This window comes from Copadichromis virginalis, linkage group LG2 (genome assembly GCF_057382275.1).
Source record: "Copadichromis virginalis isolate Kocher_CV1m ecotype Utaka linkage group LG2, C_Virginalis_male_GT1.1, whole genome shotgun sequence".
Taxonomy (NCBI): domain Eukaryota; kingdom Metazoa; phylum Chordata; class Actinopteri; order Cichliformes; family Cichlidae; genus Copadichromis; species Copadichromis virginalis.
In genome coordinates, this window is record NC_140619.1 from 13,589,160 (window position 1) to 13,612,787 (window position 23,628).

The following is a 23,628-nucleotide window of genomic DNA, read 5'->3' on the forward strand; positions in this document are numbered from 1 at the left end:
AAGGCGATATCGTCAGCGAAATCGAGGTCGCCAAGACAGTCTTGATCAGACCAATGGATGCCAGCTCATGGGCACCGGCTCACCGCATGACGTAGTCGAGGGCAACGAGAAAAAGTAGAGGTGACAGGATGCAGCCCTGCCTGACGCCGGTGGTGATTTTGAAGAAGTCGGTGTGGCCATTTCCGGTCTTAACGCAACAGCATGATCGCAAGTACAGGTCCTTGAAGATGTTGATGAAGATGGTAGGGACACCGTACAAGCGCAGGATCTGCCAAAGAGAATCGCGGTGGATGCTATCGAAGGCCTTCTTGAGGCCTTTATTTGAGAGAAAAATTATATATATATATATATATATATATATATATATATATATATATATATATATATATATATATATAGATAGTTTGATAAAAGAGTAATAAGTTTGATTTTAAATTTTAGCAAAATAGTGTAATGAAAGTACTGTATATGATCACACTGGGAGGATGAACCTCCCACTGGGAGGATAAAGGAGAGCCAGCACAATATATAGACACACATAAGGCCAATCGGGGAAGTGCAGACAGCTGGGGAAACAAGACTGAACTAAATCAGATGACGGAGAAAGGCAAGGCACATGGGACAAATAAGTATCAAGTACCAGGGAAACACAAACACACAAATGAATTTAATATAGGCGAACTCTGACAAGAGGAAAGAACAAGGAACACTGAGGGAAGGATGGAATTAATACAACCAGGAACTAAGAACTCAAGACTGAGCAGCATGACGACAGCATGGAGGCTTCCTAAGACAGCAGGAATGTAAAGACTTAAAAGACTGTTGCCTTTTGAGAATAAACTACATGTCTATAAAGAAATGAATGCCAGTAAGAAATAAATAAAGTATGAACCAAACAAATCAACAAAGACTGTCTTGTGAAGCCTACACTGTCCCTTCAAACACAATTCATGTATTTGTTGTACTCTGCACAATATAGCTGAATAAACGTGATCAGATATGAGTGCGGTACAGTGTTTGTAGTATTTTGGAGTTATACTGAACAGAGTTTCTGTCAGATGCTGCTTGAGGTTTGGTGACAAACAGTTTGCCAGAGGAAGTGTTCGAGTCACAGACGAAACAAAATGAGCACAGATGTATCACACTGACTGTACAGCAGCCAGCCCGGTGACTGTGCATTTTCATGCAACCATTCTCAGTCTGGTGTAGGTTGCCCCAAGCTCTTCCATTTGTCTTTTTTAAGCCTTTCAGTGGGGAACCAAATGAGAAATCTGGGTTTTACCCTGAGACCAAGCAAAAGACATTTAGCTGTGCTCGAGGCTACAGCTTCATGAGAACATATTATTACTTTTATCATCTGGAGAGCCATCACAGACAGTCCATTTCCTTTCTGAGCTTTGTTTTGTTTCTTACTGATTTTATGTACTGAACTTTACTGTAGTCATACTGTATTCACAGGGCAGCATATAAAAAACCCCACACAATGTTCTTTGAATTTACCAGGTAAATATGAGCAATGTTCCATAATTATGTATAACAGGCTTGAGTTCAAAAAGACTTGAGCTTACCAAAACAAAAAGCACCTAGATCCTTACTTTGTATGCCTTTACACAGATGTAAATGTAAAACTAACAGGTTATATTAACACAGTAATTGAAACCTGCTACATGTGAGACAACTGTTAGCATACAATTATTCATTTGATCATTTTTCAATCTGTCATCTCTATGGTTATGTAATTTTAAGCAATATAAAAACTTATAAAAAATTGATATACACACCCATTTTTCTTAAAATTCAACATATCATTAACAGTCCCTGTGCTCACATGACCTTAACTCTGCTTATAGTACCAACACCCATTTTTTAAAAGTATTTTCAAGGACATTTGAAAAAGTACAGTGGTGCTGTTTTATTTTCCCATCTCATGGTGAACTTAACTGAAAAGACCTTTGAAATGACAGCGCAGATCAATTATACCTCACCAATATACTCCACGGTCTCTGCATCGTGTCTTCAACTGCAAGTCAAAGGTCACAGGTACACAGATAGGAAAGGTTTTTTTCACTTCCTCATGTTTTTTGTTGAAATATATAGCCTCGAATGTGCTAAATATCACCTATAGATGTCTTTTAGGCTACATCCACACTAGCATGGATAGATTTGAAAATGGGGTTTTTGTCTGAAAACGCTCCGCGTCCACACTACCGTTTTCAGTCATTTTCAAAGAGTTGCGCATCCACACTAAAATGGCCAAAAAGGCTGACATTGCAGTTCCGCCCACGTGTGAAACGCAAGACGACTCGACTACCAAAATTGTGAGCAAACAAAACAACTGCTGTCCGATGCCGTCTGCCATCTTGGTTTAAGTGGTCATGTGACTACATCATATGACCAACATACGTCATCGTTTTCGAAAATCTGCCTTTTCGAGTTTCCACACTGCAACAGGACAACTCAGTTTAGAAATGTATGCGTTTTCGAGAGCATTTTCAAAACGCTGCCTTTTTCCTTCGGGAAAGTGCCGTCTCAGCGTGGACGGGAGGCCAAAAGAGAAAACAATGCGTTTTCAAACGAAAATGCATTAGTGTGGACGTAGCCTTAGACTTCTAATCAGTAATAAAACATAATTAATAGGGCATTTTTTAGTTGAATAAAGTTGTTTTTTTATTCTTAGGCCCTTTGCTGAACTAATTTTTAACTCAGTTTTTTCCCTTTCTTGAGCAAAAAAGCTACACCATGATTATCAACAGTTATCACAATCCTATAGTCCCTGACTCTCTGTTTCCTTTGACAGAACTCATCTGCGTGGATCATGGTTGCAGGTAAGATCCCAGCTTGTGTTGCTTTGTGATTCACCCCCCCTCCCTGATGATCTCACTCTGGGGACCAATGACAGAGGGGATGGATCAGGCCAAATTACTGATATAGATACTTGGTTAGAACTTCGGGCTCTTCTCTCTATCTTCCTGCAACTCATTTTTTATAGCAGGCTCTCTGTGAACTTCCTGACCTCAGGCTTTCAACACCTGCTAACTAAAGTGCTGCACACATATCGCGGAGTTAATGGGGATCAGACACCCTCTACTCCCCCCTCCTACTCCCTCATGCCTGATGCTCACCCCTGCCCCAGTCTGCCAAAAGTGTACTGCAGAATGAAAAAAGATGGTGAAAATTACCTTGACATTGCAGACAGTTGGCCCTGTGGATTCTCGTCAGTGCCCCACTCAGGTCAGAGAGTCATTCTTTTCATTGAGACTGATCTCAGCAGCAGCTGATATGACTGAGTGATGTTGAGTATGGAAGAAAAAGTGTAGTGACTCATTTGGTGACAATCAGATGTTGTGAAAACCATGTTTTAACCCTTTACAGCCGATCGGAGCGGGCACGCTCTGTTTTGCGTAACTATTTTTAAATCCCGGTAGCTCTGCAACCAAGTAAGCTAGCGCAATAATTTTTTTTGCATATGAAACTGGAGGAGTTGTACTTACATCTTATGCCATCAGCTTGTCCTAGGTCACAGTTTCCTTCCACATATAGCTTTGCAAAAACTGCATAAAAATCACTTGCAGCAACAAAAACATGATATTCCAGAAACACGCTTCGCCGATCCATCAGCTGTTTGTAACACTTCCTACGTCCATCAGCGCGAACTATCACATGACCGCATGACCTGCCCGAAACCGGAAGTGACGTCATTTTGCGGAAATGTAGTTTTTTACGATCGGGGCCTTATGAGCTTGTGTTTTACTTGTTATGTGTTTTAAAAAGTTATGTTTGACTTTATGACTTTCTGTGTCGTTTCTGGGATGCTTAAGACTCATATTGCACTGCTGGAAATAGTTTATTTTGATGCATATGCTGTTATTTTGCAAATTTGCACTATAATATTTATTTTCGTTTTTCCTGCAGTATATAAAAATTGGTGTATTTCAAAAATAAAACTATGAAGACACTCAAAATAAATTTCCTGTGGTGGGAAACTAGTTTGTGTAACTTTTTTGTATTTACAGTTTTGAGGGATAAGCCTCTTAAATTTCTCTAACTAGAAATATATGTTAAAAAAACAAAAACGATTTTCAATTTTTTTGTAGTTTATTGCACTTTTTTGCAATTTATGTAATTACTATGCACCTAATGCAGACATATTATTAAAGTTTGGGCTATAATGGTTGTATTGATGTATAGCAACTTGAAATGCTCCCAAAAATGGCTCCACAGCATGTAAAAATATAATATAAGCTCTGGCGAACTTGGTTCTACACTCAGAAAAATAAAGGTGCCAACTGGAACAAAAAGTGGTTCTTTAGACTGATGCCATAGAAGAACCTTTTTTGGTGCCACAAAGAACCTTTCAAACAAAGGTTCTTTGAAGAACCATTTCTTTCAGTGGTTCACTGAAGAACCTTTAAAGGTGCCCCAAAGAACCATCAAGAAATGGTTCTTTGGGGCACCTTTAAAGGTTCTTCAATGAACCACTGAAAGAAATGGTTCTTCAAAGAACCATTTTTAAAAAGATCCTTCAAATGGTTCTTTAAAAGAACCATTTTAAAGAACCTTTTTTGGGTGGTTCTTTAAAGAACCATTTTAAATCTTTCAAAATAAAATGTATCATAAATTGAATTTGAGTAGGGTAAAATAAATACAAGCACATATATTAATGGTTTATTGGCACTTTGTATTACAGAAAAAGACAAAAAGGCATTTTAATGCTAAGCACAACACCACTACTAATAATAGCATACAAGTCATTTAAACAGTAATAATTAAATATCTTTACTATAAATACATATAAATATTATACTATAGATAAAACAACAATTTTTACATTAGAAATAGCAATACTTTCATAACAGACAATTAAACAACACATTTTTATCAGCATGTTTGCATTTTCAGTAAGACTATTTCAAGAACAATCTTTTTATTTAAATTATCAATTAACTGCAGCCTTAAGTTATGTAAGTTAAGTTTAATGTGGGACTCATGGTCCTTTGTTAGTCCACACTGGGACAATTTCAGTCTCTCACCTGCACTATGCTGGCAATCTAGGAGATATTTAATGCATTTGCCACTCTTTGCACAGCTACTGGTACAGGTGTAGTCAGAGTTCCCAAGTTGAGAACAAATGCCTCCAAAAAGCAAAATGTCTTTTTTAGTTCACTTGGATAGGCAACATTGTAGACATGGTACAGGGAGAAGACAATACCCATCGCCAATGAAATGTCCATTTCCCCACTGTCCAGAATAATTTTTTGTCCATCCATCTGGACATTGACCTCAGTTGAATCACTCAAGGGCTTGCCGTCACTGCTGCTGAGTACGATTGTAGGTATCGGGCTGTGTGGATCCTGAAACAGAAATTAAATTCTTGAAATGAGGAGTATAGTTTAAATAAGTATAAACAACAGCTGTCCCAATGAAAGTATAAAACTCCTGTAAAATACTGGATTTGTTCAAGACCCCCCCCCCCCTCTCACCATACCAAAAAATATATAAATTTACCTTATTTATGACGAAGAGACGAGAGGCATTTTCTTTGAAAATAGATGGCAGGAGAAGAACAGCTGTGTTTACCATCTGACCTGAAAAATAAAGAGAAATATGTAAATATTTTCTGGCCAATTTTGTTAATACAAAGCAGTAAAGGCCATATGAGTGCCTTTATCAGGAGTTGAATGTCTTGCAGAACATAAGCATTAGTGCAGTAAATGTATACCTAATTAACTTTTCAGTGTAATTCAGTGTAAATGTTAAGCATTTATACAAAACCCCCAAAATGTTGTTCAGTTCTGTAAGTTGCTAGCTTTAAATAATTTGAGTCCTAAAGAACTTGCAGAGCAAGTCTAGCTGCCACTGAACATTTTTTGGGATAAACATTGTGTGAATGACTGAAAATCTTCATAGAGATACATATAGCATCGAGGGTATATCAGTTAAATCTTAAAGTACATCATTGCAGAGACGAGACAGGAGAAATGTCAGTCTGTGGATATTGTAAAGCAGCGGTCCCCAACCTTTTTTGCGCCACGGACCGGTTTATGCCTGACAATATTTTCATGGACTGGCCTTTAAGGTGTCGCGGATAAATACAACAAAATAAAACTAGTACCGGTACCGAAAAAAAGAAAATTTATTCATAACACACGTGAAAAGACCCAGGAAAACAGAGTAAACGATAAAAACGATAACAAAATAACGCTGAAAACCGATAAAAACCCTGAAAAACTATACATTTCACACCTGAGCCTCAACTCTCGCGGCCCGGTACCAAACGACTCACGGACCGGTACCAGTCCGAGGCCCGGGGGTTGGGGACCGCTGTTGTAAGGGACACTGTGTTTACTAATGTGCTGTATGTGAAACCTTAAAAAGTGGTATCTGAGATAGGAGTTAAAATTGTTTTTGCTCATTATTGCCAAGTGCCCTCACCTTTTCTTTCAGTGTCTGTCTGGCTCTCATCAACAGATTTTAAGCAGAGGCTTTTAAGGTTGCTGTTTGGGGCTATTGACACAAGCTTCGCTGCCAACTTACTGAATCCTCGGATTACTTTTTTGTCCACATCAGTTTTAAGTAACATGGAAGCCTCTTCAAGAAGCTAAAATAAAGGATAAACATATATATATTAGCTTTGTACCATAATATATACCATTATATAGCAAACCAGAACAATCATTATTTCACACATCAATTATCATTAGAGAAGAAATTATAATTTTGCATTTGTTTAGTTTAATTCTCAAGTACACATTGCTGTGCAAAAGGGATGTTTAGACTATTCTTCCCAAAAAACTATCATTGGCATCAGATTAGTCCAAAATTATCCTGTAGCATGAAAATAAAACCAAAGAGAAAGACATAGTCAATGTGGCAATTTCTGTTAGTGTTCTGTTAGTGTACTTTTATTACTCATGAAATCTGCTGAGTCAGTCACTTTGCCTGTCCTGTAGGTACATGATTATTAGAAGTCTGTATAAATGTGCAGCACATCAGTACATATTCGTGTTTTTGCTGTGCACTATTGTTATTGTTGTTTTTTGCTGCAGTTTTTGATAAAACACTCACCACAACAGGGATAGTGAGACATGGGAATTCTCGTAGAACCTCTTCAGTAGTATGCTGAAGAATGTAGTGTGTTCTGTACTTCTGTATTTTCCTGAGGTGCGTTTGAATGACATCCACATTTGGCCTAGTTTTTTGGCACTCTTGCTTAATCACTGATACATGTTGGTCGGTGCTCCTTTCATCCTCCCCATCGTCAAGAGGATTGATATCCTGGTTATTAAAAAGTTTAGCAAATATTGAGAGAAAAAACAAACAAACAATACTTTTAACTTTTATGTACAATTTAAAATGGCAAACAAACATTGAGCATATTTAACTTGCCTTGGTTTTTTTCAAAAGGATACAGGGCTGGATATCTGATGATCTTTTTCTTCCTGAATTTGGAACTGAGTATTTCTGTCTCATTTTTTCAATTTCCTCTACGTCTACTAGTGGTCTTCTTTCCTTTTTAAACTTGTTCCTGAGAGACTCATGCAGAGCATCCTACAAACGATAAAAATGTAACTAATTATTCATAAATAGGTGCAACTAGGTCCTCCCTTTATGCAAGACATTTACCAGAAAACTTTGAGTGACATAAAGCTGGTAGGTTTGCTGTAATCATGTCATAACCTAATTAGTTCCTATTTACAGATCTCTTCTTTAACTCTTAGGAGTTGATCGAACACATGATATAAAGGTTTGGAGCACTTTAGATTGGCTAAATACACTGTAAAAGGTAGATAAAGTATTAATGGCAATATGTCCTACAAGCATACTCGTCATGATCTTTCAGTCTATATGTTAATACCTCTACCTTTTAATAATAATGTATACTTTATTGATCCCCACAGGGAAATTTCTCTCTTTGCATTTAACCCATTCACTCAGTGTGTAGGGACGGTACCTTGCTCAAGGGTACCTCAGGGTAGCCGTTCAGTTGATTCAAACCCCCGACCTTCCGATCATCGGATAACCACACTACCTACTGAGCTATCCCTGCCCTATTTTCAAATTTAATTTTTTAAATACAAAAACTACACTATCCTGATACAAAGGCAAACAGAGCTAATATAATGCTGAATTTCACACCATTCACTTGAGAATTCACAGAGAAATGAAACAATTAATTTAAAAGAGCAATTGATATTTTATTTATTGTTTGACCATACTGCACGACATCTGCCTCAAAAATCACAATACTAATACTTGTATTGTAGTGGCCACAAGGGAACAGATAACCTCTGAATATGTAGCAATGAAAATGTTAGCATGTTACACTCATTAGCCAATAATTGGGCAATTCAAAGACAATTTGTTGGACAATTGTATCAATGTTTGCTTTTCAGGAATACTTACATATCCAGAGCCATAACTCTCCTTCAAAAAAGGAAAACTCAGAAGGACAGTCCTCAGAAGCTCTACATACTGCACATTAGAGGGATACCTGCAAATTTTGAATGATGAACTTAAATTCTGATGTACATACTGTATTTTAAATGAATCAAATCTTAATTATATATAGACTTACATTGTCTCATTACTCAAGTGGTCAAACAGTGCTTGAATAAGCATGTTTTTGAGTCTGTTCTTGGTGGGTGACTTTAGTGCTGCATCTTTATTGGTCAACGCAGTGAGCACAGCTGGAGGAAACTGCACTTTGCAGTTAAACATAGGTTGGAGTGCTGACACAGTATGCTTTTCTTTGTGTTGCCTTCCACTGCAAGAAGAAGTAAGAAGTATTTTTAGAGTTTGTTACAAGACATGAATATGCGTGTCCTTGTGTCCTGCATCAGGAATATCCGCATATTTAAAACGTACAATAACAGCTGCTGAACTACAGAAACAGAATCATAACAGAGAGTAAGAGTGGCTGTGACATTTCAATTTGAAAGTAAATGGGTGTGTGATGCACATCAACGCTGGAGAAACAGAACAGGGCTTGCGTCAACCCCTTGCCCCCCACCCTCCAACACCATAAACCTAGGGGAGGGGAAACACTGGATTGTATGAATGTACAATTCAGTGAATCAACCAGTCAACTTAAGACTCACTCTTTCAGCTTCTCTACAGCAGACAAAAATTTCACTTGGTCTTTCACTTTTGGAAAAAGACGCTCACTCATTCTTTCAGTCATCTGCAGAAGTGTCGATCCATCGATTTCATTGTCTGTGGCACAGAAAAACAATAAGACACGATCAAAACAGAAATGAGCATGTCAAAGATAAAGATTAAAAATATTATAAAACATTACTAAAAAAACAGCTATGAGTTCATTAGTGACTATAGATGATGACAGACCTGTGGAATAGCCAAAAAGTGGTTAAAATCATTTTAACAGTGGTTGACAACTCCTAACTAAAAAGTCATGGTTTAGGATGTATCTTACCTAACTTTGGTATGGACTGCCTTAAAAGGTCGGTGGATCAGTGTAATGAAGTCTTGACCATCACATCTGTATGCGTCCAAAGCATGAAAGTCTACCTCATCCCCAGGCTTGAATATCAACAGATCATCAGTCTCTCTGATGTGGTATGATTGAAGGTGTCTTATAAACTCCAGTGTTGTGAAAAGTCTTCCAACAAGAAACCAGTTGGCCCTGATATACACAATCAGGACTATTTTCACAAACAGTGGAATTTGCTCTGCATGCACAAGTTCCAAAATGAAGAAATCTCCAACTGCATATTTTACAGAGTTTAAAATGATGCATTTACTTGTCCAGAGTTTCTCATCCACAGTAACGGCTGTCTCCAAGTTTTGCAAACAAATCTGCAAGTTCACTGGAAGTTCTTGAAGTGATAAGTTATTAACTGCTGCTTGTGTATGATCGCTCCTGATGATCCGTTCAGGCTGCCACTCCCAGCATTGACGAAGCTGATTCCTCTTTGCCAAAGTCTGACAAATGTTAATATAGTTATTGGTGATTCTTGCTACTGTCTTGAAATATTGATGTCTGGCTTCAAACCTCATGCACCAATGAGAGCGGAGTGACCCATAATCAAGGATGAGCTGAGGATAATGTAGCAGAAAATGCAGCTTGGGTGTAAACACACCAGGAAACAGATTGATGAAATCTGTCAAAAAGTAAGTGATCAGTTCATGTAGATTACTAATCCAGTCAGTGCTGATGGTTGGAGCAAGAATAATCTCTCCTATTTCTCGAACCAAAAGATAAAGCTGCCAAAACTTGTTACCCTTTTCAATCCTGGAGCCTATGAGGAAAGGCAGAGTCCTAAATAATGTCCATTTCTCAACAGCAGTTCCAGAGATATTTCCATCCAGTGCTACCTTCTCAGATATTAGAGCAGGTTTGGAGGTGCAGTCATTCTGTCCAAAACTAAAAGTCCTTATGCTGTCATTCACCTCTTGGATAGTAACGGTTTTGTCCTCGTGCAAGGCTTTTACAACAGACTTCAAAACAAGAGGAATGACCCCCTCAAGAAAATCATGCATTAAATCAGGTGGGAATGCATTTGTGGTATCAAAATATGACAGCTTGTTGAAGGCACATGGGCCAGTTACACCATACACTGACCTACAGTGGGGGTCATCTTCAACACATTGCAGATGGTATGCATGAACAGTCTTTGTTCTAAGAACACAATCTCCCTCACTAATGATCCTAGACAGGTCCTTGTAATGACACATACAAAACCTGCATATTCTACCATTACTGAATGAGCAGCTAAAACCTGCAAGTGTGTGAGAGGTTAAGTTGTCTGCAGATATTGTGGCCAGACCACCTTTGATGCAGTACTGTCTGTCTTCAAATTTTAATCGTAATCCACGTTCTTGCAAAACCTGTAGGTCACAAATTAATGGTTCTAATATTTTCTCAAATCCATATGTTTTCACCAATCTATGTTTGACAAGTATCAACAGATGAATATGTCTTAAAACAGATCTGTCTTTTGGTGGAATATTTCCCAAAGTAAAATAAAATGCAGACACTTTATGTAGACGTTTCTTTGATCCTAATGGATTAGAAACTTCAAATTCATCACTGTACAACTGAATTCTCAAATGTGGGTTGTCTGTGTTAAAAAAATCACTTTCTTTGTAAATTTTCCCATCACTAAAATCTGTTAAGGTTTCAGGAGCACGGGATTCTGGCCTAAAAATTTGTCTTAAAATGTTAGGATCATTACATATTAATTCTAAGACTTTTAGAAGTGGAATATACTGAAAAGTGTCCTGTTTCCCAGTAAAAGGATCTATTCCCAGGATACATTCAACAGGTTCAATCAAGTTTAATTTCTCAACACAGTATCTGTCTAGTTGATATGCGTTGCTGACTGCACTGAAGCAATGTTCTACCACACTATTGTCATCAATATAATGAAAACTTGATATATCAAAATTAAGAGTCTGCAAACATTTAGAAAATATCTCCCTATAGTTTTCAATAAAATACTTGAAAAGTGACTCTACTTCACTAAGAACAAATGTTTGAACTTTTCTATTTACAATACTTTTCTCTTGAAGATTCAAGGAAAACAATGCCAGTTGTTTTCTCACAGTCTCTGTAAAGTTCTCTACAAGTTCACTCAGAGTTCGTTCAGATGATCTGGGAAATTCAACAGTTTCCTGGTCACAGTCTGGGGCAGACTCTAATCCTTGTTTCTGATATTTATGTTTCTTCCTTATGTGATTTTTCAAAGATTTCACAGACAAAAACTTTCTGGGACAGTCTTCTAGTCCGCAGACAATGAAGAATCCACATTCACTTTCATGGTATATCTGTTGATGTTTCAGCAGTTTTTCATATGTTGGTTTTCTTGTGGAGCACTGTGGACACTGATATGGCACATCCATAGAAATGCTCACCTACAAAGACCTGTTGATAATCTGCCAATTCATTTTCCCCAAGCCAAAGAGATACTTCTCCAGCAGTCCACTGCTGAGCCATGATCTGTTAAAACAAAACAAAATTCCATTACATTGTTTTATTCTGTGACATCAAAAACTTATTTATTTATTTTTTGTTCATTCATTTTCCAAGCCGCTTTATCATCATAAGGATCGGAGGGGTGCTGGAGCCTATCCCAGCTGTTTTTTTTAGGCGGGGTAGACCCTGGACAGGTTGCCAGTCCATGGCAGGGTCGTCATTCAGATATGTATGTTTGGATTGTGGGTGGAAACCCACACAGAAACAGGGAGAACATGCAAACTCCACACAAAAAGGCACCCGGTTGACCCTGGGAATTGAACAGAGTCTTTCTAGCTGTGAGGCAGCAGCGCTAACCACTATACCACCGTTTAGTCTAACTTTTAAGCCTTCTTCAGATAAATATTGATAATTTTATGCTTTGGATTATCTGGTCTTGTTAGTATAATGACCTCTTTTTTGCCTAATATATGATGTTGGATAAATGAAATGTACATAATTTTTTTTTAACTATAATAAAAACGGACATTATCTTGGTAACATCAAATGACTGGAGCATAATTTGTCAACTACTCTGAAAATAAGTTATACAGTAACAGTCAAAGACAACTTCTCATGTGTCACATTTCTATTTATTCAAAACACTTAAGCATTGCTGTATTTTATACAGCTACTCCACAATTCAAAGTACAGGCTACTGAATTTCTGAGTTTCTAGACCAGACACAGAGCTCACACAACAGGCTTCAGGCGCCATTTTGGTGACTTTAACCATATTATTGATTTTAATATCTGTCTAGCTGACATTAGTTTATGTACGCAGCACGCAATATAGCCACATATTTTACAGGCCAAATTATTTGGGAGCACCTTCACTTAATTGTAACAGTGGTTTTGTTAGGAAAACAGTTCTTTATACCAGATACTAAACTGCGTTAACGTCAAAGGCTAACGTATCTAACCATTACTGTTAGCACAACATTAACAGCAAGCTACAATGACGAGTAACAAAAACAAAACAATAAAAAGGTTTTATGAAAATGTTTTACCTTTTCCAACAGTCCAGGAATCCAGAATCCTTTAAAGACCAGCAGGTACTGAAGACTGTTATCCACTGGCAACGTCCGAGAGAAAGTTTTCTTTCCGTTAGAAAGTTCAAGGCTCGCGCGATCTGTATGCGCATGCGCATCCCTACAGTTGCCCCCCCCCCTCCCTTTGGTTGTACTACGTGTTCTAACGTCTCTCTCACTCTCCATGTCTCTCTCTCTCCCTGTCATTTATTTGGCTTGGCACATATAATAATAAATTGCGCAGTGATAAACAAGTACTCAGATCACATGTGCAATTATTATTTACTTATATTATTTTATAATTTGACTTTACATACTGCTGGGTAGCTTGTAAAGCTCACAGTAACTAGTATTATCATTATGATATATGTTGTATATATATATATATATATATATATATATATATGTAGAGAGAGAGAGAGAGAGAGAGCGAGAGAGAGAGAGCGCGCGCGAGAGAGAGATCTGATATAGATCAGTATCTGAATCTGTCTAATATCCCCCGAATGGATTGTTTAGATTGTTAATTTATAAATTCACCATATTCATAAACGGCTTAATAATAAATTCTATATTCTGTTACCACATTATTTGTGATCAGTGGGTTTGCAGGGTGGGTGCTGGGGGTCTTCAGGCTTTGGCCCCCACCCCTGCCACCAGAATATTTTTGAGCAAGTGTTTCTAACTTTAATTTGAATATTCAGTATCCCACCATCTGCCCCCCCCCCCCCCCCTCCGCACACAAACAAAACACACAGTATAATTCACACCCTCATTAAAGTGAATATTATTTATGCCATTTTACACCAACAAACTCAGATAGCTAAGGATGAAGAACCTTTTGTTCTTTAAAGAACCATTTGTAATAGCTGAAGAACCATCTTCAAAATAAAAAGGTTCTTTGACGTATGATGGTTCTTTAAAGAACCATAGAGACATCAGAAGAACCATTTAAGAACCCTAATTTTTCTGAGTGTATGGTAGGTCTTAAAGGGTTAATTGACTTCCACTCCATAAACAGTTGAAAAATTGATATATTGTGAACTACATGACAAGTGGAAAAGCACCCTCTTGTAATCACAGCTACATCACATTGTAACAACAACAGATGGCGGTCCCTCACTGAGCTGCAGTGGTTCTGCAGGGGCATTCTCCCTGTTAAAGGAGAGTTTTTCCTCTTCACTGTCGCCAAGTGCTCGCTCATCGGGGGCCATCTGATTGTCGGGGTTTTCTCTGGATTATTGTAACGGCTTTGCTTTACAGTATAGCAGACTTAAAGGTGGCCATTGTTTTTGATTTGGCTCTATGTAAATAAAATAAAATTGAATTAATTTATCAGCCTTAACTTGCCTGCTTCCCAGTTTCCTGTTTTCCTTTGGTTGTGGTAATGGGCAGCTAGACGTAAAACTGTATCACAGACTAGAAAGTGAAACTGGAGAAATATAAAGAATGCAAATAATTTAAATGTCTTATAAAGCTAAGCAGTAATCTGAGTTATTACTGATGAGTTTGCCAGGACCACTTTGTCTATTGTAGGTTTTTTCCAAAAAGGTTACACAAGGAAGTAGCCCGCTGACAAATGATCGCCTCTTTCTTGGAACCCTAAATCCACTTCCCCAGAGCTAATAAAACCTGAAGTGTGTGCATTACTGAAATGCCCTTCTTGGCAGGTGCTAATTGAATCAGCTGAGTAGTTTGAAAAGCACATGCTTGTGCATATATTAAAGAAAATTCTTTCATCGCTGATGACCTCAGGTTTTTGAGGGCTTCAAATTTGTGACTCAAAAAGCAGAACGGAGAGGGAATTAGAGAAGATTAATGAAAAAAGTATTTTCTCTTTTGTTGCTTGCTGTTGGGAGCTGCCTGACAAACACACAGGGCAGCTCAGCCAGCACGCTGCACTGGTAGCCCTGGCCAAGCGGGAGCTTTGCGCCTGCATTGCAGAGGCTGTCCGGACACGGATTGATTTGTAGCTATTGAGACAACACCGATACGATACCGAGAACGTGGACGTCAGCAATCGCCTTCCGATTTTTAAGTGGGAGGCTGAGCTGCTGAAGAGAAGAGTCATAGACAAAAAGAGAGAGCAAAACCCAAGGTGAGGCGTTTTCATACTGAAATACCTTCACCTTGCTGTCTTCTTTGCTATTTCACAGCATACTAACGCAGACTGTGCTTCTGTTATCACAGCGCCATTCTTCTTGGCATTTGAGAAATGACTCTGCGATAAGAGCACTCACTGTGAATTTTAAACCAGGCAACGACTGAGAAAAACAACTATCGTGTGTTCCGGGGTTGCATTATGCTTCTATTAAAGCTTAAGTTTCTGTGTCTTATTGTAAACAGAACAAGGACGAAGAAAACTGATTTTCAGGGCTAATGTTCAGCTGTAGGAGCCGTGCGAGGCTCCAGAACGCAATCAGCAGTAAAAGCTTTATTTTCAAGGTAATGAACTCTCCTCGGGGTATGTGTGATTTATGCTCCCTATTGAAACCACTTTGAATCACCCAGAAGTGCCTCTGATTCAGTCCTGACCTTAAAAAAACCTTTCTGTCCTCGTCTTGTTACCAATACAAAAATATGTAGAAAATTGTACCTAAAAGAAACATTAAACACGATCTAGCATCTAGAAAACTTCAGACCAGATGAAACTTTCAGAAGAAATGAAGAACGATCACACATCTTTTGTCAGATGAGAAAAAGGAGGCAAAAAAACCAAAATTATATTCAAGGCAAGGGTGTAGATTTGGTTGTGGCATTGGTGGGGACGGATGATTCAACAATTGAACCCTGCCCCGTTTCTTATTTTTTCCTTTTTGTTTTTGCTTCTTGATAAAAGGAGAAATATACTTGCCTACATATGCTATTCTACCTGCTTTTAAACCGTTTAAAATTATAATTCATAGTTTTATATGTGAATTATATAATGTTAAATTACTATTAAACAAATGACTGACTAAGTATTTTGGGGCGATCGTGGCTCAAGAGTTGGGAGTTCGCCTTGTAATCGGAAGGTTGCCGGTTCGAGCCCCGGCTTGGACAGTCTCGGTCGTTGTGTCCTTGGGCAAGACACTTCACCCGTTGCCTACTGGTGGTGGTCAGAGGGCCCGGTGGCGCCAGTGTCCGGCAGCCTCGCCTCTGTCAGTGCGCCCCAGGGTGGCTGTGGCTACAATGTAGCTTGCCATCACCAGTGTGTGAATGTGTGTGTGAATGGGTGGATGACTGGATATGTAAAGCGCTTTGGGGTCCTTAGGGACTAGTAAAGCGCTATATAAATACAGGCCATTTTAAGTATTTTAGACTTTAGTTTACTTCAGCCATATTCCATATAAATCAGGTATCATACAAAAGTAAAAATAGCTTCAAATACAGTCAGGAAAATAAATGAATATGACTTTAAGGACTTAACAACATTAGTTCAGTTATAGTGCACCAACATCTGTTATACTTTGGCACTATGGGAACACTGAATGACCTGGTGGTTTTTATCCATAAAAATACTCGTCTAAGATGACCACCATACATTAGTGATGTATACCCCCCCCCCCCCCCCCCCCCCCCTCTCATTTTAGAGAACCGGCTCTTTCGGCTCCGAACCGGCTCTTCAGGTTGTTTTGTTGCTTTAATTAATTTATTATTAACAATAACATAAAATTATGCACAAAAGGAATTACTAATGTATAAAAAAAGTGGTTTTATTTATATATGTTTATATATAAATATATGCGGTGGCCCCTAGAGACAAAACACGTACAAACTCCAAAACACATTTCTAGCATGAACTGAACTTCCAAAACAGAGCTACTAGATCACTTAAATTACACAATTGAAAGCATGAAAGCATATGGGTATTGTTTGTGTATTTATACACAAGCATTCATATATAGTCAAATAATAAAATAAAATAAAAGTTCATTTACCTGTTATTACCACACACCAAATCCGGTCGTTGGTACTTGCTGGCTTGTGTAGCCACTAGGTAATAAAAGTTCAACACTGCCCCTAGCATCCTGGAGCACTTCTGTTGTCTTTTGTACGTGTTTTGAGTTTTTATGTGCTTCTGATTTTGTACGTGTTTTGGAGTTTGTACGTGATTTGAAGTTTGCACGTGCTGCTTTGTCTCTAGGGGCCACCGTAAATATACTTTTATTTATTCACTCCAGATAAAATGTAATAAATAAATCATATAATACAAAAATCAACTATTCACATTTCAACTTTTAACTATTTAAATATTCAGCTTTTTCCTTTTACAAATTTAAAGTGAAACAACACAAAACACTGCAAACCACAACACAATTAAATATAAATTATAATATGAAAACAAAAAGAAGATGCATATTCTCTGTCATGTGGGCCTGCATGAATAAACTTTCTGAATCCTTTATCATCTGCAACTGAAAATAGTTGTGGATGATTACTAGGGATGGATATCGTTTAGGTTTTATCCGATACCAGTGCCAAACCAGTACTTTTGAAACGGTGCTGGTGCTTAAAGAATGGAGAACACAAACTTTGTCCAAAAACCTCTCATGTTCAGCTGTTTTTTGTAAAAAGATAACAATCTTAGCCTTTTCTGCAGCTATAGGGGATTTATGGTATCACTCTTGGCTGGAAGCAGTGCTTAATCAATGGAAAAAACACAAACTTTGTCCAAAAACCTCTCATGTTTAGCTGTTTTCTACTTTTTCTTTGGTCGTTTTAGCCTTTTTGGCCAGGGTGAAGGGAGTATCTGCCATCAAACAAGAAGACAGTCACATGTAACTACAACGGTGTTTGCTAGTTCACCTTACATGCATTAATGTAATAATGTGGTTAGCCTACTCAATATAAATTACACAAGAACAACATTAAGCTACTCACGCAGAGAAGAACGGCTGCTGCTGCCATCATCATCCGTCATCATTTCTGCTACACTGGCAGGGCTAGGGGCCAGGACTCTAATCTTCGGGTTCATGGGGATGTTGCTAACTCCGGTTCCGATAACAGGCACCACACCCGCAGTAGATGTGCTCGGTGTGAGGTCTCGCAGCAAGCTATCAAATACGGCGCATTTCTCGGCTTTTAACAAAATGTTATACGTCGCCAGGTGTTTCATCAGATTCGAGGAGTTACCTCCTTTTCACAGTATCACCTTAAAGCACTTGTTGCAGGGTGCTGAATTTGCATCTTTTGCTGTGAAGTACAGCCAGACTTTGACCGCTTTGCTCTGGGCATTTTTAATCTGTAGCTCTGCTCTAAAAGAACTTACGTACCTGGGCCCGCCTACTACGCTTGCAAAAGTAAAATGATTGGCTGGAATCCAAAGTGTATGACATCTCAGGGAAAAAACACCAAAATAAAGCACCGAAATGTGCGCTGCTTTTCGGTCTGGTTACTACCGTTTATGTCAGAACCAGTGCCATAATGGCACCGGATACCGGTACCCATCCCTAATGATTACTATACCTTTATAATGTGATGTTGTTGTCCCTGGCTCTCTTTCTCTCTCTCCCTCCTGCTCTGTTCCTGTGTTACTGAGTGTAACTACCGCCCCTTCCGCCCAGTGTAAAGCACAAGGGTCGCATGCTGAGTGAAGCGGAAAAAAAGTGCGAGAGAGAGAGAGGGTGAGAGAAAAAAAAAACAGCTGGCGTCGTTCACGTCAAAGAACCGGCTCTAAGAGCCATTTCCTTCGCAACCGACCCATCACTAGTATACATGTACATATATATACAAAAAACTTAATTTTAAAGTGTTTATTTATCGGATAAAATAAGTTAAATGTCACCGTTTTATATTGTCCGACCGGAAACAGGCCGGGGGTGTCCAAATTCAGAGGCTGCGTCCACCTGAGGATCCGGCCTTTGTGGTCTAAGTGGGCCGGGTCCTCCGAAAGCCGGGCAGACCGAAAATGAGCGACTGTGAAATTGGACAGTCTAGCCTTCAGAATTACGTCACCTGCCATCTGCTCCTTGCTGTCTAAAATATAACCGGACGAGGCGTAGATGGTCGAATAAACTGCTGTTTTCACACAGCAGTTTATTCAGCTGTGTGAGAACCCGGAGGAATCCTCCCGAGGGATTAATAAAGTTTTATTTAATCTAATTTAATCTAATAACTTTAATCTCAGCCAAAACGATTTACTCACCAACAAATAAAACACAGAAAAAGGCCACTCAATAACATGTTTAAGTTATTTGACGTTTACACAGCTACATTCTCGCCTGAAGATGTGTTAAAAATTTATTTTGCGACCCAGAAAGAGAAATAAGAGTAATATTAAAATTAGGTAGCTGCAGTAATAGTAGCCATTGTTGGAAACTGGAATGGCTGGGCCAGTCTGGGATGTGGTTTTCAGTTTTGTTGTCCGGGTGGAAAATCGGGAGAAATTGGGGAGAATGGTCGCCCCGGGAGATTTTCGGGAGGGGCACTGAAATTCGGGATTCCCCGGAAAAATCGGGAGTGTGGGCATGTATGGCCTAGCATAGCCTGTAATGTTATTATGACGGACACATTATATGAGTGAACTTGACTTTAAGTGACTTACAGGTTTCTTTGAAAAATACTTTCTTATATCCAGGTTCTGCCGCTGCTGAAACTAAACAGAGCTCCCTGAAAGGCACAGCCAATCACATTGGCCATATTTGTCACATGACGTAGGACTCCAGTAGAGAACTAATTTAACTCTTTCTGCACCGCTCGCTGAATGAGATGCTGACAGATCATTTTTTTCTTACTATCGGGTTTGTTTTTCTTTACTCGAAGAGATCAAATTATTGGTGGGGACAATTCAATAATCGCTGGATTTTGGTGGGGACAAGTCCCTTCCGTCCATGCCAAATGTACGCCCTTGATTCAAGGCAATATTTCTACAGTTTTTATCATTTACTGCCTGCTTGTATAATTATGAAAGAAAATTTCCCCTCTCACTGTGGCTGCAGATGTGTTAGTGAGCGGAGTACTTAGTTACTTTGCCAAAATCAATCCAGAGACTTCAAGAATAACACCGAAGGTTAAACCAGTAAAAATGAAAAGCAATACACATTTTAAATATGGAGTTTGCACATTTGTCATAGAAACGGCTCCTCCGGTTCTAAACTGTCTGGGTTTCAGTTCAGTGAGCTTCAGTTAAACATTCAAAACATTTGAAATATTCATCTTTACAAAGCAGTTCTTATGTTTTGAGACACCACAAATAACAGGTTTGCACATTCAACAAAACAGCTTTGCTATTAACAGTCTCACTCAGCTAAACAAAAATGAGATTACCACAGTAAAGAAAAATTAAATCAGTTCTGTGACACTGAAGGATTTGGGGTGGATTCGCCTCCTGTGTCAGATAATATGGATACAGATTACTGGAAGATGATGTGCAGGTGCTGGATAGAATTATAACATCGTTTCTGCTGGTTTCACTTTTGGAGGATGGAAAATAAATAAAAACATGACAGTTTTCTTTTATAACATCTTTGTTTTCCCCGAATATTAAGTAGAAAATTTTTAATATCCAAACTGAGCTTAATGAATCATCCTTCAGCTACACACATAAGGATCGTAGGAGCCTCGGTGGTGAATACTGTGAGGTGAGAGTCCTGGTGCTGTACGTGTGCTCTGTCATTCGCTAATTTTAACAGGACCACTGTGTTAAACTAAGCTTCATGTGGTCAGTAGAAGAACAGCAGTTTCCAGCGTTTCCACCTTGGCCTAATTTTAATTTCAAAGGTGGGCAGTACTGGACCACACTATTATTTGTACGATGAATACTGTCCAGGAGTGAATCAGGGAACACAAAGAAGAAGCCTGTTTATTTGGCCTCCAACCTCGCCTCTTCAGATTGTGACTTTCGTGTTCAAATGTTGTTGCTTTTAATTTAATTAAAGGGAATTTAGTTCAGCTGATTTTTTTAAGGCGGTGTTAGCATTTGAGTAAGGTGAAAAAGGTGAAACCAGGTTACGGCTGTGGTTATAGTATTAGACAGGGCCGAGTTAGGAGTGGACAGCAGGGATGATCAAATCGCCAGCTTGCAGTTCGGCTAAGCCACTCTCCAAATAAACACCAGCAAACTCTCCCATCCTCTGGTTTTCTCCGCGGGCGTTATGACTCAGATCTGCTGAAAAAGTCTAAAGACTGTTAGCCTTGGTTGGCTCCCAATTTGACACTAACTCGGAAGACATTGTAGAGTGCTCACACTTGAGCTGGAGGTATGTCGGCGAGTAATGGAAAGGAAATCTGGCACAAAAAAAAAAGCACTGAAAGTCAGTCTGCAATTACTGCAATCTGACTCACGGCTCAACCTTTAATCAAAACTCACAGTCCAGAGCAAGAAGCTGCACTGTGGATAGACTGATTTTCTATACAGACAGGTGGACAGGTAGATATTTCCTGGAGAGCTACAGAGAAATTTGGACAGATTGGGAGTCATACAGCTGATGAGCAGGCGTGACAGATTCAGGGAAACTGTCTTCTTCCTCCTAATTAATGTCAGATCTCCAGCTCAGCTCCACCTGCGGCGACTGGCAGCCACAGAGCTCACTGAAAAGTTCCCAGTCACCAGCTGATGTAGGTCAAATCCTCCATTTGGCACATTTTCTTCCACTGATGAATTTTTCTCACCATCCCTGCATGACAATTAGCTTTGTATTTGGTACATTTTAAGCTTTGCAGCCCAGCATACTGTGAACTGAAAGGTTCAGTGTGCAACTCTGTGTCCAGGTCACCAGAACTCACATGTGTTTAGCAAAAGGCCTCCAGGGCAGTCCTGGTGGAAGATCTGCTTCTTCTGGCAAAGACGTATGCATCAACTGTGAGGCTTCTCCTGATCCAGAAGATCAGATTTTGACATTTTTGTCCTTTACTTCCCTTTTTCAATATTTTTCAGTGGTAGCACATTTCACTGCTAAACCAAAGTCCACAGTAATCTTAATTAATATGTGAATATCATATAGATAGAAGGAAAATACAATTCAGTTCAATTATTTGATAGCAGGCAAATACTATCAAAACAATGGTGTGATGTTTACGCTGTTCTGTTTATTCATGGTTGATAAATTCTGGGTGAAGGCTTTCATCAGGCCCTGCCACCCAGTCATGAATCATGAGTTTTTACATAGCAGTGAAGAAGGCTTCACAGAAGTTTGGAGACTTTGCTGATTTACTTCAGCTCAGCTGGAGGTCAAATATGTACATTTTGTCATGTACAGAGCATCTGTAAAATGCATCCATGTGGTGGAGAGTGCACTGTCAGAGTGTGAAAGTGGCACAGGGCACTGCTTTTGCTGTTATTGGAAATGAAGTTTTGTCATCTATGTGTTGATCCACACACCTTCTCTGTTACACTCGGAGCTTTACTATGTCATGCTCATTCACCTCTAGACACGAGGCAATGCTGTAAAGAAAATGGCATGCACTCACAACCGTGTCACACAGGAATGAGGTTAGACCGTCCGAGTGTCTGTAAGACACCAGTCTGTAAAACCCAAGGAATGCACAAACAATATTTTCGTTTTCAGTCCTCATAAGGCGCATCTCATTCCTTCTCATCTCATCTCCATATCAGCCAAATCATTCAACCATCAGTCAGTTGTTAGAATTATCAGCCAATCCCAGGAGCTTGCCACTTCATGTAACCAGTGGACATGAAGCAATGGGAGACAAAGAACAATAAACAATAAAAACAATAAGTTTAATAACTTAGATTTAGAGCAAGTTTCAAAGAACAAAAGCTTGATTTATACACACAAAAAAAGACTCAAAGGCAAAAATCTTCAGTCAGTAGATGACATCTTTCATCTGCTTTTTTTTTTGAAAATGTCCAGAGATGGGGCATTGCAAATCTCAGAGGGGGACATGTTCTTCTGTTGTGAGGGATGAAAATTGGGCCTTTAACTGAGGAACATGAGTCAGAGATGCAGTGTAGTGAAGGGGGAGATCTGATGGAGCAAGGGCATGAAGGAATGTAAAGGAAATATGGGACCTGACCATTCTGAACATACACAGCAAATCCAGCATGTCCAAATTAACACTGTCGGATTTGATTTCAACACTATTAAAGTGTCTATATGGGTCCACACCAGAGAATTTAACTCTTTTTGGAGAGTTGGTACGTTAAAACTCTGATTTAGTGTTAAACACCAAATCTGTCTGGAGTTGATAATTTATCACTTGGTGTTAAGAGTTTATATATTAACTCTCAAAGAGTATTTTAGTTTAACTACGTAAGAGTTATCTTCTAATTCATTCTAAAAAGTGGGAATTTTACTGTTCTGAACTTCTAGAAATTTCTCTTGGAAATAAACATTTACTAAAAAGACGCAAAGGTTTTTTAAAAACATTTATTCTGAACTGTGCACCACAATTTCAAAACATTTTCTGAAAGATGTAACAGTATACATGTTCTCACTTTCATTACAATTTTGTTTATCAAAAGGTTTGACATAGGTGAGCTGGTAAATGCAAATAACAGCATTCTCATCACTTATTTCTTCAATACAATATGCATGTCCTTCATTCATCCCTTTGTGGAACTTCAACGCACTTCTGCTCTCCCCCATATTCCATCTTCACAAGCATATCCTGTGCGGAGATTGAATAAAAATTAGTTGACACTAATTAATGGCACAAATAATCCAGTAAACAATTGCAGCACAGT

The 23,628-nt window shown here is 38.8% G+C and overlaps 1 protein-coding gene across 4 annotated transcripts; it reads right to left on the reverse strand.

Moving 5' to 3' along the window:
* Nucleotides 1–4,643: 4,643 nt before the first annotated feature.
* LOC146717080 (sterile alpha motif domain-containing protein 3-like) lies at nt 4,644–13,095 on the reverse strand. Of its 4 annotated transcripts, none has more exons than XM_085471550.1 (10): nt 12,984–13,095; nt 11,875–11,959; nt 9,099–9,213; nt 8,576–8,764; nt 8,404–8,491; nt 7,387–7,548; nt 7,066–7,275; nt 6,433–6,598; nt 5,506–5,585; nt 4,644–5,351 (listed from the first exon to the last, which is right to left on the reverse strand). In XM_085471550.1, exons 2-10 carry the CDS (start codon nt 11,954–11,956, stop codon nt 5,049–5,051), a joined length of 1,395 nt encoding a protein of 464 aa, XP_085327676.1. In that variant the 5' UTR covers nt 11,957–11,959; nt 12,984–13,095; the 3' UTR covers nt 4,644–5,048. The 4 variants fall into 4 exon arrangements, with proteins under 4 accessions (XP_085327676.1, XP_085327695.1, XP_085327687.1 ...); XM_085471569.1 differs by lacking the exon at nt 12,984–13,095 and adding an exon at nt 9,434–9,643 and having other exon boundaries at nt 11,875–11,932; XM_085471561.1 differs by lacking the exons at nt 11,875–11,959; nt 12,984–13,095 and adding an exon at nt 9,434–11,275.
* Between the last annotated feature and the right edge of the window lie 10,533 nt (nt 13,096–23,628).